The sequence below is a fragment of the Malania oleifera genome, chromosome 3, assembly GCF_029873635.1.
Source record: "Malania oleifera isolate guangnan ecotype guangnan chromosome 3, ASM2987363v1, whole genome shotgun sequence".
Lineage (NCBI taxonomy): Eukaryota > Viridiplantae > Streptophyta > Magnoliopsida > Santalales > Ximeniaceae > Malania > Malania oleifera.
The window spans coordinates 99,635,446-99,651,554 of NC_080419.1; the positions used below are offsets into that span (position 1 = coordinate 99,635,446).

General features: G+C 35.3%; 1 protein-coding gene across 1 annotated transcript in view; it reads right to left on the minus strand.

Moving 5' to 3' along the window:
• Positions 1-911: 911 nt before the first annotated feature.
• LOC131152204 (syntaxin-32-like) overlaps positions 912-16,109 on the minus strand; it is a 30,578-nt gene continuing 15,380 nt past the window's right edge. Inside the window, exons 2-5 of the mRNA XM_058103929.1 lie at positions 8,855-9,105; positions 8,570-8,736; positions 3,802-4,005; positions 912-1,302 (exon numbers count right to left, since the gene is read on the minus strand). Coding sequence (XP_057959912.1) covers positions 1,143-1,302; positions 3,802-4,005; positions 8,570-8,736; positions 8,855-9,105 — 782 coding nt within the window. The 3' untranslated portion in view covers positions 912-1,142. The remainder of the gene's footprint in view (positions 1,303-3,801; positions 4,006-8,569; positions 8,737-8,854; positions 9,106-16,109) is intronic.

Sequence of the window (16,109 nt, forward strand, 5' to 3'; positions counted from 1 at the left end):
CTACCAATGAGAACAGCCTTTAAAGAAAGAAAGAGAAATGAGAAGAAAAGAGGCCCAAGCATTTCAAATAATGTCTCTCTAGCAGACTACTCAGAGTCAAGAGAAGCAAAGACCTCGTATGTAATCAAGTTGGGGCTACTCGCACCGTCTCTCCAGCTGTTGGACATATACACCAAAGGGGATTAATCTCAACCTGCAGAGGCCTGGAGGTTCTCCCCCACCACATTAGCCAGTAAAAGTGCAATAATAATCGAAAAAGGGGGAGAGAACTTACTTTCTTTATAGGAGAAAACGATGGTTCCAGTAGTACAGCAGTAGACCACCTTCAATGGGAGGAAAACGAAGGCCCCAGTGCGCATGTAGTGATATATGTCTCTAGCAATATCTATTTTTGAGGTCTACCTTTTGATTTGGAGTATTAAATTTTCTAAATATCAGAGAACTTATCTCTTATGGTGCTCTGAAAACTGCTTGGTAGAAGATGGGGAAAAAAAAAAAAAAAGTTTAAAAATTTGCAGGGGAATGAAAAGGGATGGTTAGAATTGCTAGGTTTGCCAAAGAGATGAATAGAAAATGTTGTATTACTCAAATTAATGAGCATTTCCACATATATACCACACATTTTACAGAAACTGGTTTGGGAGGAAGCAATAAGGCTCATTTCCATCCTTTTCTTTTCCAATTTCTCCACCCAAGCCAGCGAGGGGAAATGGGTTCTTGGTCCGCCTTTTCTCTTCTTTTCCTCCTACAAAACACAGAACTAAAGCAAATCCAAGAAAGATAAAATTGCATTTGGAAAACACAGGATGGAAAGAATGCCCCTGAAAAAAAAAAATTCCGCGGTCACAGCCCAGGCCATGCTCTTCATTGAAAGCTTAAAATGCACAAATATATAACAATACTGGGGAAGATAAAAGTGAAAGGATCTTTTCATTGCATCAAGCACCATGTACAATTACACATATGCCATACATAATCACAAAATGCAGAATGGATACAGGAATTTCCTTGTGCGCACACAAAAAAATCAGGGGTAAAAATAAGAGGGTGAGGGAGGATAGGCGTAGAAAGAATAGGACAGGCTTATCACCCAGGCAAGGGCAGTCATTTTGGCTATTTGTATTCTGTGTCTCAATTGATGGCTATGCCACAAAAAATAGGAAGATCATAAGAAAAACTACTAATACAAAGAATATCTTGATCATCAGCCACCTATTTGAAGATATGCTGTTAAGGTACTTGAGCAAAGCCCCTTGAGCGCCCTCCACATTTGCTAATGTGTCATCCATGTTTTCATCAATCCTGCACATAAGTACCATAGCAATTGTCAATTTGGATTTCTGAAAAGAGGATCACAAAACATCGAGAGTTCTACAAAATGCATGCCGTGTGGCTTGAATGAGTCACAAACAAGAAACACACAAACATGAGTGTGAGGCAAAATCGATGAACACACAAACATGAGTATGCGTGGACGAATAAGTTTTTGCATGCGTATGCCACTGAAACAAGATAGTTGAAACCATTTTTGTAGTATTTCTCTATTGAAATGCCCAAAGATAATCAGTTAGCAAGAGTTCGACTCAAAAGAAGCTTTTCAGAACTGTAATTGGTAGAAGACTGCCAGAACTCCACACAGGACAAAGAATGGACAAGCTAAAACTTTATACAAGCCTGGAGTGCTAAACAAAGATTGAGCTCAATTCAGAAAGCCAATAAGTTATAAGGATAATGCTTATCTTGTTTGTCAAACAAATAGTCTCAAAACAAGCCTATATAGCAGTAAACATTTTTCTTCCTAGAGCTGTTTATTTTGCATTGTTAATATGCATGCATTATAGTCCCTTGATTCTTTAGTAGTGCATCAGTCTTAATAATTAAAAATTATAAGAATGGCTCAATTGCTAAAAGTACTCTATTCCCACTTCAAGTTTTGATTCTCAAAACCCTCCTATCTACTGTCTACGCCACTTGACGCACTCATTAAACTACTGCCATCACTGCCAGTTACTCCCTCACTTAAATTTTATGCTAGTTGTTACAGAGACTTAGGAGCACATATGTAACCCAGGATCCAGCGTGCCAAAACTTTAAATTTATGGATGTACTCACTAGAAAAAAATAACTATTTTTTCCGCAAAAATGATGCTTTGATATAACATAAATGGTCCCATATCAAGGATAGGCTCTAGCCCAATTGGTTTTCATAAATAGCTTGTTTGTTAGATTACACAATCTGATATTATTTGAGCAAGGATGTGCATTCTTGTCATTTAACTAGAGCTGATTAACAAAAATACCCCATTAAACTTGTCCGAACTACTACAAAATTTTGATAGGGCTGAAATTCAAGTTTCTTTCTTTAGTCAAGAACAAGTTTCCCAGAACATCAATCTTACTAATACACGTTTATAAGAATGGCTCAATTGCTCAAAATATTCTATTCCCACTTCAAGGTTTGACTTTCAAAACCCTCCCATATACTGTCACCACTCACCCCACACATTAAAATAATGCCAACCCTCACAGTTACTCCCTTATTTGAATTATGTTAGTTGTTATGCAGACTTAGGTGCATGCATGTGGCCCAGGATCCAGCAAACCAAAACTTTAAATTCATGGATGCATGGTAATGTATTTTTTTTCAAAAAAAAAAAAAAAATCATTTGCAAAATGGTGTTTTTATATAACACAAGTAGTCCTATATCAAGGATAGGCTCTAACCCAATTGGTTCCATAAATAGCTGTTTGTTAGATTACAGGATCTAATACTATTTAAGCAAGGAGGTGCTTTCTTGTCATTTAACCAGTATTAATTAACAAAAATGCCCAATTTAACCTGTCCATACTGCTACAGAATTTTGATAGGGTTGAAACTGTAATTTCTATGTTTATAAAGGAAAAATGTAATCAAAACTACAAAATATCCATTTGCTGAAGACTCTCAAATGGGACGCTACATATTCTAATCAACCCCCTCCCCAACAAAGGACATACGTACCCATGTCATTCGACAACTCTCGCTTTCCTACATCTTCATGAAATAAAATATGACATTCATGAAGAAGCATGCATGTGTGCAATTTCTAGTCTTTCCGAAATGCAACCCTATTATGTTCATGTGAATCAAAACTTCATGGCGAGCATTAAAAATAGAACTATCCCACACTGTAGGAGCAGGAACCTGTCAATCCTAGTAGCAGTAGGCCTAACACAGTCTGCAAACCAGGTAAATTGGGCATTAGAAAGAGGAATATTCTGCAAGACATAATCCCTGATAAAAGTGTCAAAGCCCCTAATAGAAGTCCTCGCCCCTCAGTGTCCTAGAAATTCTCTCAAAGACTGGGTCGCCAAAAGAACGGCAATAGGATTAACCCCTGAAGGAACTCCTAAGTAGGTAATAGGCCAACTCAGAACACAGCAACCTGCTTCCCTTTGTAACGCGAGGATATATCTTGTTCTCCCTATCTTCTTCTTTTTTTTCTTTTTCTTTATTGCACTCCTCCTTTCTTCCTTCAATACAATTCTTTGTTTATCAAAAAAAAAAAACCATGACACGCACCACGCACACACATACAAGAAAAAATGGGCAGAGTGACACCCAAGCTGAGCCCCACTTAGCTTGACTCAACCTTCTCAAGCTAAACGGAACTTTACTGAAGGCTTAGGCTTAATGCAGGTGTGCAACTCAAAAGCACATTTAATTGGAATGCTATTAGAAATCCCAATCAGAACATAGTGAATTGAAAATAATATTAAAAATGAATGCATTGCATGACATATCACAATAAAATGCAAGACCTGATGGCAATCTCTCCTTGTTGAGAAACAAGGGTTGCCAACTGGTTGAAGATGTTGCTCAGCTCATGAATTGTTGACTCCACATTTTGAAGAGCTTCAGCTCTGCTCTGCATGTAACTGTCTTGTACGGGAACCAACTGCTGTTGCTGTTGATGCTGCTGAGGTTGCTGCAGCAACGGTCGACTCTCCCCATCCATCTCCTTCCTGTACTAAGTAAACCGAGTGTCAGGTTTCAGAAGATCCCTTTTCTATAGAAAATTTCGCAAGAATATTAAGGTTTCAGAGCCAGATAGGTTACAGACAACAGCATGACTCAAAAAAATAGAAGCCATATAAAAGTTAATTTAACAAGAAGTCCAAATAATATGTGTAAAATTAGTCAAATATGGTTGGGAAAATAGCCACAAATTTTTTCTGTTTTAAACTCAAGACTCTTTTGGTTAAATGACTCGGGTTCGAATCTTGGGGGCTACAGCTTTCCATTTGAGTTGGTATTTAAGTGGAGATGGGTAGAGGGGCAAGCCCATTATCCCGGTGGATTAGTCGAGTGTCCAAAGGGCCTCGAAGACCATCATTTAAATAAATAAAAAAATGTCTGTTTTAAACAGTATAACAGATTCTAGAATTATACACCATTATAAACAGATCTGACAAAAAATAATACTAAAGATGTTTTGAGGCCAAAAGCTGCCCAGCAGCTGCAAAACAAATTGAAAAGAATTTCAGAGTTATTTCAGGCACAGCTCAAAAGAAAATTCAAAACCATTAATGGTGTTTGATTCATGACTGGAATCGGAATCAAAATGCACTAGAACCAGAAATAGAATAAATCTAATATGTAAATTATGTCATTAAAAAGTATAAAAAACCAATGTAATTTAATTCAAAATGATATATTATAATTTATAAGCCAACAATTATATTATAATATTATTATATTTAATTAAATAATAATTAATTCATATTAAAATTAACCTTAATATCATTTTCACCGTGCACTTTATTATTCTTTTCATATCATATTTTATTATATTTCTCATAATTATTTTTTTTTACAGAAGATATATTATCATACAACAGTATTCAATCATATTTTTCTATATAATAATATTTTAATATTATAATAGTTACATATAGTAACATAATAATAGAAATTAATAATGATGACCTTCTATATATAATAATGATAATAATTTAATATAAAATAATAATATAATAAATCAAGAACCATACCACAATAATAACATTATATTTTATTATACAATAGCATTCCACAATAATTTTATATATTATAGTATATATTTGTGTCAAGATGGTTTTATGCCAAGAGATAATAAATATCATTAGTGTTTATGCTCCTCAAGTCAGCATAGCAGAAAATCTTAAGAGACAATTTTGGGATATGGATAGTATTATACAAAGCATACTAGGGGCTGAGAAAATATTTATAGGAGGAGATCTGAATGGACACGTTAGAAGGGATAATAAAAGTTATAAGAGGATGCATAGAGGATATGGATATGGAGACAAAAATGAACCTGGGGAGATGATCTTAGACTTCCCTATGTCATATGATTTTAGTATAATGAATACTTACTTTAAGAAGAGAGAAGGACACTTAATAACCTTTAAAAGTGGACAAAATAGAAGTCAAATAGATTTTTTTTTAACTAGGAGGGTAGATCGTTTATCATGCAAGGATTGTAAAGTTATTCCAGATGAAAGCTTAACCACACAACATAGACTCTTAGTGTTAGATATACGTATTAAAAAATGGGAGAAGAAAGATAAAATAAACCAGTGTAAGAGAACTAGGTGGTGAAACCTAAAAGGAGAAAATATAATAAAATTTAAAGATAAAATGATCAAAGATGAGGATTGAATTATAGAGGATGGAATAGATACAAATACTCTTTGGAGTAGATTAGCTAGTTCTTTTAAAAAGATAGCAAAAGAGATTTTAGGTGAATTAAGGGGAAGATTTTCAAATAGCCAAGAAAGTTGTGGTGGGATAAACATGTCCAAAAAGTTGTAAAGACAAAAAGAATTTGTATAAAATGTGGCAAAAATGGAGAAACATGGATAACTTTGAAAAGTATAAGGAGACGAGAAAAGATGCAAATAAGACCGTTAGAGAAGCTAAATACAGATCATTTACTAGTTTGTATGATAGATTAGATACAAAAGAAAGGGAAAGAGATACATTTAAACTTGCTAAAGCTAGAGAAAGGAAGAGTAAGGACTCGGGAAATGTAAAATGTAAAAAAAGTAACAATGATATTGTCTTGGTTAAGAACGAAGAGATTAAAGAAAAATGGCGAAGTTACTTTAGTAAGTTGTTTAATGAAAACCAAATAGAAGGCTTAAACTTAGATTTAACAAATAAGGAAAAGACTAAAAATTAGAGTTAATGAAGTTAAGTTTGCACTAAAAAAATGAAAAATGGGAAAGCTATAGGACCGGTGACCGGATAACATCTCAATTGAAGTTTGAAAACGCTTAGATGATAACGGAATTATATGGTTAACTAATTTATTTAATACAATAATAAAAACTAAGAAAATGCCAGATGAATGGAGGAAAAGGTGAAAAGCACTTTAATACCTATATAAAAAAATAAAGGAGATAAAATTGTAATAACTATCGTGGAATTAAACTTATGAGTAATACGATGAAATTATGGGAAAAGGTAGTTGAACAAAGATTAAGGTTAAAAATGAAGGTCTTAGAAAATCAATTTGATTTTATGCCTAAAAGATCTACCACAGAAGTTATATATCTTTTAAAAAGATTAATGAAAAAGTTTAGGGAAAAGAAAAGGGACTTGCATATGGTATTTATTGACCAAGAGAAAGCATATGATAAGATACCTAGGGAAGGTCTATGGTGAGTTTTAGAAAAAAAAAGAGTGTATGTAGTACGTATACTGATTTCATTAAGAATATGTATGATGGAGTAATGACTAGTGTAAGGAATATAAATGGAGAAACTAGAGAATTTCCAATCACCATAGGTGTACATCAAGGATCAGCTTTGAGCCCTTATATTTTGCTTTAGTGATGGAACAACTAACTAAGAGTGCTCAAAATGAGGTCTCATGGTGTATGTCGTTTGTAGTTGATATAGTATTAATTGATGAAACTAGGGGCGGAGTAGAGGCTGAGTTAGAATTATGGAGAGAAACTTTGAAATCTAGAGGCTTTAGGATAAGTAGAAATAAGACAAAATATATGAAATTTAATTTCAGTAATGGTAGGAGAAATATTGGAGACAAAATTAAACTTGACGATGAAGAAATAAATAGCACTTGTAGATTTCGATACCTTGGATCTATTATGCAAGCTAAAAGAGAAATTGAAGATAATGTAATGCATAGAGTTAAAGCAGGTTGGGTAAAATGGAGAAGTGCTTCAAGTGTGCTTTATGATCGTAGAATACCCTTAAAAATTAAAAGGGAAGTTTTATAGGACGGCTATAAGACTGGCTATGCTATATGGATCAGAATGTTAGGCAAAAAAAAAAAAAATATCGAAAAAGTAAAAGTTGCTGAGATGAGAATGCTTAGATGGATGAGTGGTATACTGAAAGATAAATTAAGGAATGAACATATTCGTGGTAAGTTAGGTGTAGTTCCTATAGAAGATAAGATAAGAGAGGGACGATTTAGATAGTATGGACACTTGCAACGTAAGTCACATAGTGCGCCAATGAGAAAGAGTGAGTTAGTTACTGTGAGGGGCAGCAGAAGGGGTAGGGGAAGACCTAAAATAACTTGGAAGGAGATGGTGAGTAAGGATTTAATAACCCTGAATCTGCCAAAAGAAATTATCCATAATCGCATAAATTGGCAGAAAAGAATTCATTTAGCCGACCCCACCTAGTGGAACTTGAGGCTTGGTTTTGTTCTGGTGGTTGTTTATAATATAATAATATGGATATTACAATATTATAATAACAAAGTAAACATTAATGATGATGATGATATTTTATATTTACAGTAACAAGAATATTATTATCAAATTTTATTACATATTTATATTTACTAATATCATAGTATTAGTATACATTATGATAGATATATGTATGTGTATATATATATTATAAATAATTTTATATTGTATACAACATGCATGTACATATATAAATATATTTTTGTAAATGCTTATGTATATATAAACAAATATGCATGGGTATATATACGCATATGAAAATATATGCATGTATGGCTATATGTATGCATGTGCATGAGAATGTTATGCATATGTATACATTTACGTGCATGCATATATGCATGTGTGTATGCATACATGCATAGATAGATGTTTGTGTTGTATATAAATGTATATGAGTATATGGATGTTTACATGCAGTTATGCACATATGAGAGTGGGGCAAGATTGTAATTTTAATATTTCCTATGATTCTAAATTTGATTACCAGCCAAGATGTTGGTAAAAAGTAGGCTCAAAAGGGAAATTTGATTCCTATATGGAATGAGAATCAGAATGAGATTCCCACAAAACCAAATGTTATAATCAAAATCCATCATTCCGATTCCTAGAGCTGATTCTGATTATCAAATGGCACCTAAGTAATGAAGTTTATTCATAAATTGAATAACAAACATTAGTCAATGTTAGATTAGTTTAATGATGAATTTCATAGTAATTATGGACTTTAAACTGTGTATATGCGTTACATTCACATTTAACAATAACCTGGAATCAACTGATGGTCAGGTAAACATGGACAATGAAGAAGCTTTTACCTGGGAAATAACTGGGATGATGAACCATTGGCCCATGGAGGAGGGGCAGTTGAGGAACTAGCAGCTGCCCTTGTGGACAGCGGACGCTGACGAGCAAAAGGATTTGGAGAATCCTTAGAAGCAGTGGAGGAAAACAACTGTCTTCTGTTCTCATGAACCTTCAAGTTCTGCACAAAACCAATAAAATGCCTTTAATCTTGGGTGTAAATATGAAGGCAGCCATGTCGTGGATGGACCCCCATTGAAAATGTGTAAGCAAAGGCATGCAGCAACATTTAGCCTTACCTCTGTCCGCATGGTTAGGACGTCTTTGAACTCTTTTGTGGCACTCATTAAGCGATTCTTTAAATCATCTACAACTGTAGTTGAATGACTAGTAGTGTCACTTGAGATATTCCCACTATCATTTCGGGAGTTGCAGAGGAGCTGAAGGTCAACAACTGCTGAATTCAGTGCAGTAATATCCTGCTTAATAACTGCTGTCAGCTCTTGGATTTCCATGGTTGGGTCATCAAAAACTGAAGTCCTCTTTGCCACTACAAATCAACCCCCAAGATTCTAGTTGCTTTACTTGATGCATCAAACATCACAACTTATATAAAAAACCGGTATCACTCCTTGCAGATAAGCACATGATAATAAAATAGAAACAAAAAACATGAAGAAAACAACCCTTAAGTCCCTTTAGATGCAGTCAGCTATACATGTTTTTCTCTACCATTCCGCACAATTTTGGGGCAATATTCTTGTAAGGTTGGGGTGCAGCCAAAATGAGGATTACAACAACAATTTTTTTAATAGCAAAGGATTTTATTGAGAGAAATAAAGCAGTACAATCAGGGGGCAGTATCCTTGTAAGGTTGTGAAGGTGTACTATATGCACTGTGTTATGGGGAATTTGGATGGAAGGAATGCTAGAATTTTTTTTTTCTGAAAAGAGGTTATCATGGGGCCTTTTTTGGGACAGCATGCGATATTTGGCTTCTCTTGGGCTCAGAGCACAGGCCATTTTAAGGGCTGCTGTTCCCAGGTGTCATTTGATATTGAGTGGCTTCATTAGGTTGATGTTGTTTTTGCTCTTTTCGGTGTTCATGAGTGAGCAATTCTTGTTCTCTGCTGTTGTGTCTTTATTTTCTTGCTACTTTCAATAGAGATTTTCTTCTATCCCCCCTAACAAAAACAAAAACAAAAACATAAAAAAGAAAATAAAAACCGTAGAAACTAAAAAAAGGACAATGAATTATGGGTTGGTTGGAAGGGACCCCTTTGTAATTATTGATCTTCTTGATTCTTTTCAATAAGGGATGTTTCTTTCTCGTAGTTTCCTTTGTACTTGGGTGGCATCCCTTTGATGCCTCTTTTTAATATATTTACTCTTTGCTGATTGAAAAAGAAAAAATAAAATAAACTATAACCAAAAAGCTAAGGCAATTTATTCCCCAAAAATCCCTTCTTATATCTTAACATGGTTGCAACACTTTGGGCCTGTTCCAGAAAATAGTTTTTACTTTCTGTTACCAATTTTCTAAAGAACTGCAAAAATGCCACCTAGTTTTCAAGTTCCCAAAATTTGCATAGAAAGTTGGGAAACATCTCCATATTGTTTTCTTGCTTTGCTATACAAAAACTGGACAACTGGAAAATAAGGTAACATTTTTGTAATTCCTTTTTTAAAAAATGGGAATGGAAAATGAACACAGTTCTCCACAACTAAACAAGCCCTTCAATTTTCCAGTTCTCTTTATCCCTTTTTCACCCTCCTCTTGCCACCGCCCAGTCTTTCTTCCTGGTCTTCAGGACCAGGGAATCTCAAAAAGATCAGGAGCTTCAGTATCCTCATCAGTTAGCTCTTGCTCCAGAGAAATGGGAGTTGGTAAAATGCCATCCCATGTAATAACGTTATCTAACTCCCTCCAAACCCAACCACGCCTTCATGGGAACCCTTTCCAAGTCCATACAAATCTCAAACACATGAGAAACATCATTAAAAGAATCCAAATTATATCCAGATTCCGCTTGAATTTCATCTACTAATAATCCGTCATCAGACGCAATTACACTATCAACCCACTCTCCTCACACACAAATACACTATCAAACCCACTCCAAGTCCATAAAAGTCTCAAATACATGAGAAACGTCATTCAAAGAAGAATCCAAATTATATCCACTCTGCTCAAAATTCATCCAATAGTAATCCATTATCACACACAAATACACTATCAAACCCACTCTCCTGAGACTCATCTTGTCATTTTTATGTCAACCCAACTATTACCTTAACAGATGTAATCCCCAGATCTTATTTTTCAACCTAATCACCACCTTAACAGTTGTTTTCCCCAGATCCACCAATTAAATCAGTCAGAATCCACAAGAACAACCCTCCCACGACTACTTCTCTTGAGAAACTGACCTTTTTAAAATGAATTTTGGATAAAAAAATGAAAATTAATTGAGAAAAGAGAGGAAAGAAGTACAATATAAAGCAGGACAAGAATTCTTCCTTTAAATAAATTTTCCTTTCTTTATCAAAAATATATATATAAAGGAGGACAAGACGTCCTCAAGGCTAAAGACGGACAAGAAAGAATAAAGTACCACTTTACCTTAAAGCTTAAGCTATTAGGCTGTGAGCCAACAATAAATCAGGCCTCAACACTTCTCCACACGTGCAGCGTGACAGCAGGTGGAGAGAAACAAACAATGAACGACACTCATTATAGGGAATAAGATCATTCTTAACAAACAAACAATAAATGTGGGCAACAAGAATAGAACCCAGGACCTCCTGGCAACCTGGGTCCGTACCATGTTGTAAAGTTGGAGATGGAGGAGAGAAGAAGAGAAGGAGAGAAGAGAAGAGGAGAAGAAAAGAAAGAAAAGGAGAGGAAAGAACTGTGTGGCAGTTTCTTGGAGTCTACACACAGCTCCAAGTCATCCCTTTTATATATATTATTAATATAATAAATTCCTAAAGACAAAAATATCACCATTAACACAACCTAATTATTAAAATAACATATTCTCTTCTAACTCTCCCCCTCAAGCTGGATGTGTATAAATATCACCTAACCCCAGCTTGTAACAAACATTAGACAAGGCTTATATAAAGCCTTCATAAAAACATCGCCTAATTGATTAACAGATTTCACAAAGGGTGTTCTCATGACCTTCTTCAACACAGCATCCCTCAAAAAATGACAATCAACTTCTATGTGCTTTGTCCTCTAATGAAACACTGGATTGCTAGTAAATGGCAACTTGATTATCACAAAATACATCTATTGGATTTGTTACCAAGAATCCCATCTCTGACATAAGAGACATCAGCCACATAAGCTCACTCATAGTATAAGCTATAGCTCAATATTCCACTTAAACACTAGTTCTTGCTACAGTAGTTTGTTTCTTGCTACACCAAGTAACAAGTTTACCTCCCACAAATGTACAATATCCAGTAGCAGACCTTCAATCATCAACAGATTTAGCCCAATCTGCAACAGAGTATCCCAAAATGTCACAATTTCTATTACATTTACATATCAAACCTTTGCTAGGAGAGGCTTTGAGATACCGCAAAATCCTATAAACAGCATCCCGATGTGGTCATTTGGGATTTTCCATAAACTGACTCACCAACCCCACTGCAAAATATGTGCCAGCTGTCGTGACAGTCAAGTAGATCAACTTGCCAACCAACTGCCTATATCGACGTTTGTCTTCAAAGTCTGATTCAACATCCCTAGACAACAAATCAGTCTCACTTAACAAGTCCAATGTACATTTTCGTTAAGATAGATTCAATTCTTTCCTGCATCTTACAATCTCAATACCAAGAAAGTAATGCAGAATACCCAAGTCCTTGATTTGAAATTTTGCTTGAAGTCACTACTTAACATCTGCAAGCTCACTCTGGTTGCTACCAGTTATGATATCATCAACATAAACTACTAGTAGTACCACAACTATCTTAGTTTTGCGGACAAAAACCGAATAATCAGAGTAGCACTGAACAAAGCCAAATGTAGAAGCTACAACACTATGGTTACGTTTGGTTTGTGGAATGCTTATTCTTAGGAACATATTAGTTTTAGTAAGTTCGTCACAATTAATTATACAAGAAATTATGTTGTTACTATACAGCAAATAACAATGTGAAACATTTTATGAGTCCATAATAAGGAATAGACAAGGAATAACTATTTCCAAATTTCATCATGGAGATATCTACTCCTTTCTTATTACATGTTGAATGAAATAATTATTCCATTGATTCCTAAAGTTTAAACTATTTCCATCTTATTCCAATGAATAGCTATTCCACCAAACCAAATGAGCCATAATTGTCAAACCAAGGTCGAGGAGACTGTTTAAGACCATAAATGGCCTTATACAACCTCCATACCTTACCATCCTCCCCCTCAGCAACATACCTAGGAGGTTGCACCATGTATACCCCCTCCTACAAATCTCCATACAAGAAGGCATTCTTCACATCCAACTAATGTAAGGACCAACCAAATTAACTGCCAGTGAGATCAATACATGAACAGAATTTAATTGAGCAACTGGAGAGAAGATATTTGATAACGTAGACCCAACAACACCTAACCAGCTCTTTACCACGAGGAAGATCCACCAAATCCCATGTCCCTTGAGTGGTCAAGGCATCCATTTCTACATCCATTGCGTGCTTCCACCCAAGGTTAGCAAGTGCTTCAACATGTGAGAAAGCGATAAAAACTATGGAAATAGGCAAGGCAAACAAACACATAGGACTAGGAAGGTGAAGAACTGAAACATATTGAGTGATAGGATAAGCAACTAAGGATTGCTAAGGACATATTCAAATGCCTTTTCAGTAAGCAATGGGCAAATCCAAGTCAAATTAGGATGGATCTCCAGATGCAGAAATCGAAATAGTGATGGGCAGAGAATGTAGCTGCATGGTGGTAATGATGTCTATGCTTGCTTTTCGTAGTTCATAAACCTTCAATTGTTTCTCAGGATCAGTTACAAATGGATTTGGAAGAGCAGCAAAAGATTTCTTGAGAGGGATAGGGGTAGGAATAGGAGGATCAACACAAGAGGGGTAACCATAAAAATCGTTGACAAAATCAAAATAGATTCATCTAAGGAGGACCCAGCTCAAGAAAAATAGGGTGTCCCCTAAAAAAAGGTGACCTCAGCACTAACACATTTCCTACAAGTGTGAGGATCATAACATCTATATCCTTTATGATTTCTTGAGTACCCAAAAAAGACATATTTAACAGCACAAGGAAAGAACTTATCCTGACTTATGTGGAACAAGAACAAAACGTGTGCACCCAAAGACATAAGGCACAATAGAGAAATGGATGTTTTTGGGTACACAATGTAGACGAGAATTTGTCCCCCTAGAACACTTGAGGACATCCTATTGAGCAAAAACATAGGCTATAAGAAGAGCATTGGTCCAAATGGTTTTAGGAACATGCATATGAAGGAATAGAGACCATGCTATGTCAAGTAAATGTTTGTTTTTTCATTTAGCTACTCCATTCTCTTGAGGGGTAAGTATACATGATATTTGATGAATAATCCCTTTGGCCAAGAAAAATACGGAAGCATATTTTGAAAAAATTCAAATGCATTATCAAATTGAAAAATTTGAATACCGATGCCAAATTGAATTTTTATTTCCTAGTAGAATTGAGTAAATACATTCAAAAATTCAGAGCTATCTTTTAACAAATAGATCCATGTCATACTCGAAAAATCATCCACAAAGGACACAAAATATTGACGACTAATCAAATTCTTGACTCTACACGGACCCCAAATATCTAAATGAATAAAAGAAAACAATTATTTACCATGAGACTCAACTGTAGATGGAAAAGATGTTCTAATATGCTTTCCCAATTGACATACAAAACACTCAAAATGAGAAACGAGGTTGAACATTGAAAAACTTGCTGCAATTTTTTAGGAGATGGATGACCCAAACGAGCAAGCCACTGAAAAAGAAAAACACCATGAGTAGAAATTGAGGAAACCATATGACAAGAATTGGACCCACCATGACCACCATCAAAATAGTACATGTTGAGATTTTTGCTTAAATGAATGACCTAACTCAAAGATAGGTCTCTCCCTCTATTTATAATACATATCAAATACATTCTAATGACCATAACACTAACACATTTAATTATGCTAAAAGACTAAAATAACCATTAGCACTCCCCCTCAAGCTGGAGCATAGATATCATAGGCTCCTAGCTTGTTACAAATAAATCGAAAACGAGAACTCCCCAAAGCTTTGGTGATGTAGGACAAGAAGCAAAACCTTGGGAAGATCCTCATTGGAGAATAACTAAGAAGAGTAGAAGGAATTGTTGGGTTTAGTTAGTAGTTATTATGTGTGTTTACTATTAATTAGAATAGGATTATGTGTATCTGGGATTGTTTGTAATATTTGAGTAAAATAGGGGTATGTTTGTAATGTCATGTAGTTTTAGGGGTTTATGTTTGCAATGTCATGTAGTTTTAGGGGTTTATGTGTAATTTCATGTAAAGAGGCTTTCTTATAAATAGTGTGTGAAAGCTATGTTGTAGGCAATTATTGATGAATGTGAATTAGAATTGAACATGAGTTCCCTGCTAATATCTCCTCTCTTTTCCCTTCCCTTTCCTTCCTCTCTTCTATTTCTTCTAATTTCTCCATGGCAGCAAAACCTTGACACTGCCCCTGCATCATTTGGTTTAACAAATCATCAAGTTGCATATCGGACTTCACATAATTGGTAGTAATGAGCTTCTGCACAAGTTTCTCTGAAACAAAATGGAAATCAACTTCAATGTGTTTCGTTTGCTCATGGAAAACCAGGTTGAAGGCCATATGAAAAGCAACTTGATTATCACACATCAACTCCATAAACTAAGAATGTGGAAACCCCAATTCTCCCAACATGTTCTTCAACCAAACAAGTTCACATGTAGCATGAGCCATAGCCCCATGCTCTGACTTAGCACTTGAGATGGCCACCACAATTTGTTTCTTACCCTTCCAAGAAATCAAATTACCACTAACCAAGATATAGTACCCGATTGTGGATCATCAGTCAGAAGGCGGCCCAACCCAATCTGCATCTATACATCCATGAATACGAGTGTCACCTAATCTCAATATAAGGGACCTCTCCTAGGTGCACTTTTGAGATATCTCAAGATGTAATTGTTGTGTCCCAATGACTGTCCTCAAAGAATCCAAGAATTGACTCACAACACTTGTTGTGAAAGATATGTCCAGCCGAGTGACTATGAGATAGTTCAACTTCCCACAAGTCTTCGGTATCATCCAAGATTAGGCAACAAATCACCTGTATCCAGCACTAACTCGCTATTAGGATCCATTTGTGTATCAATCAGCTTGGATCCTAACAGCATAGTCTCATCCAACAGATCAAGAACATATTTCCTCTATGACAAAACCGTTCCTATATGAGATCTAGATACTTCTATACCCAAGAAGTATTTCAATGGTCCCAAA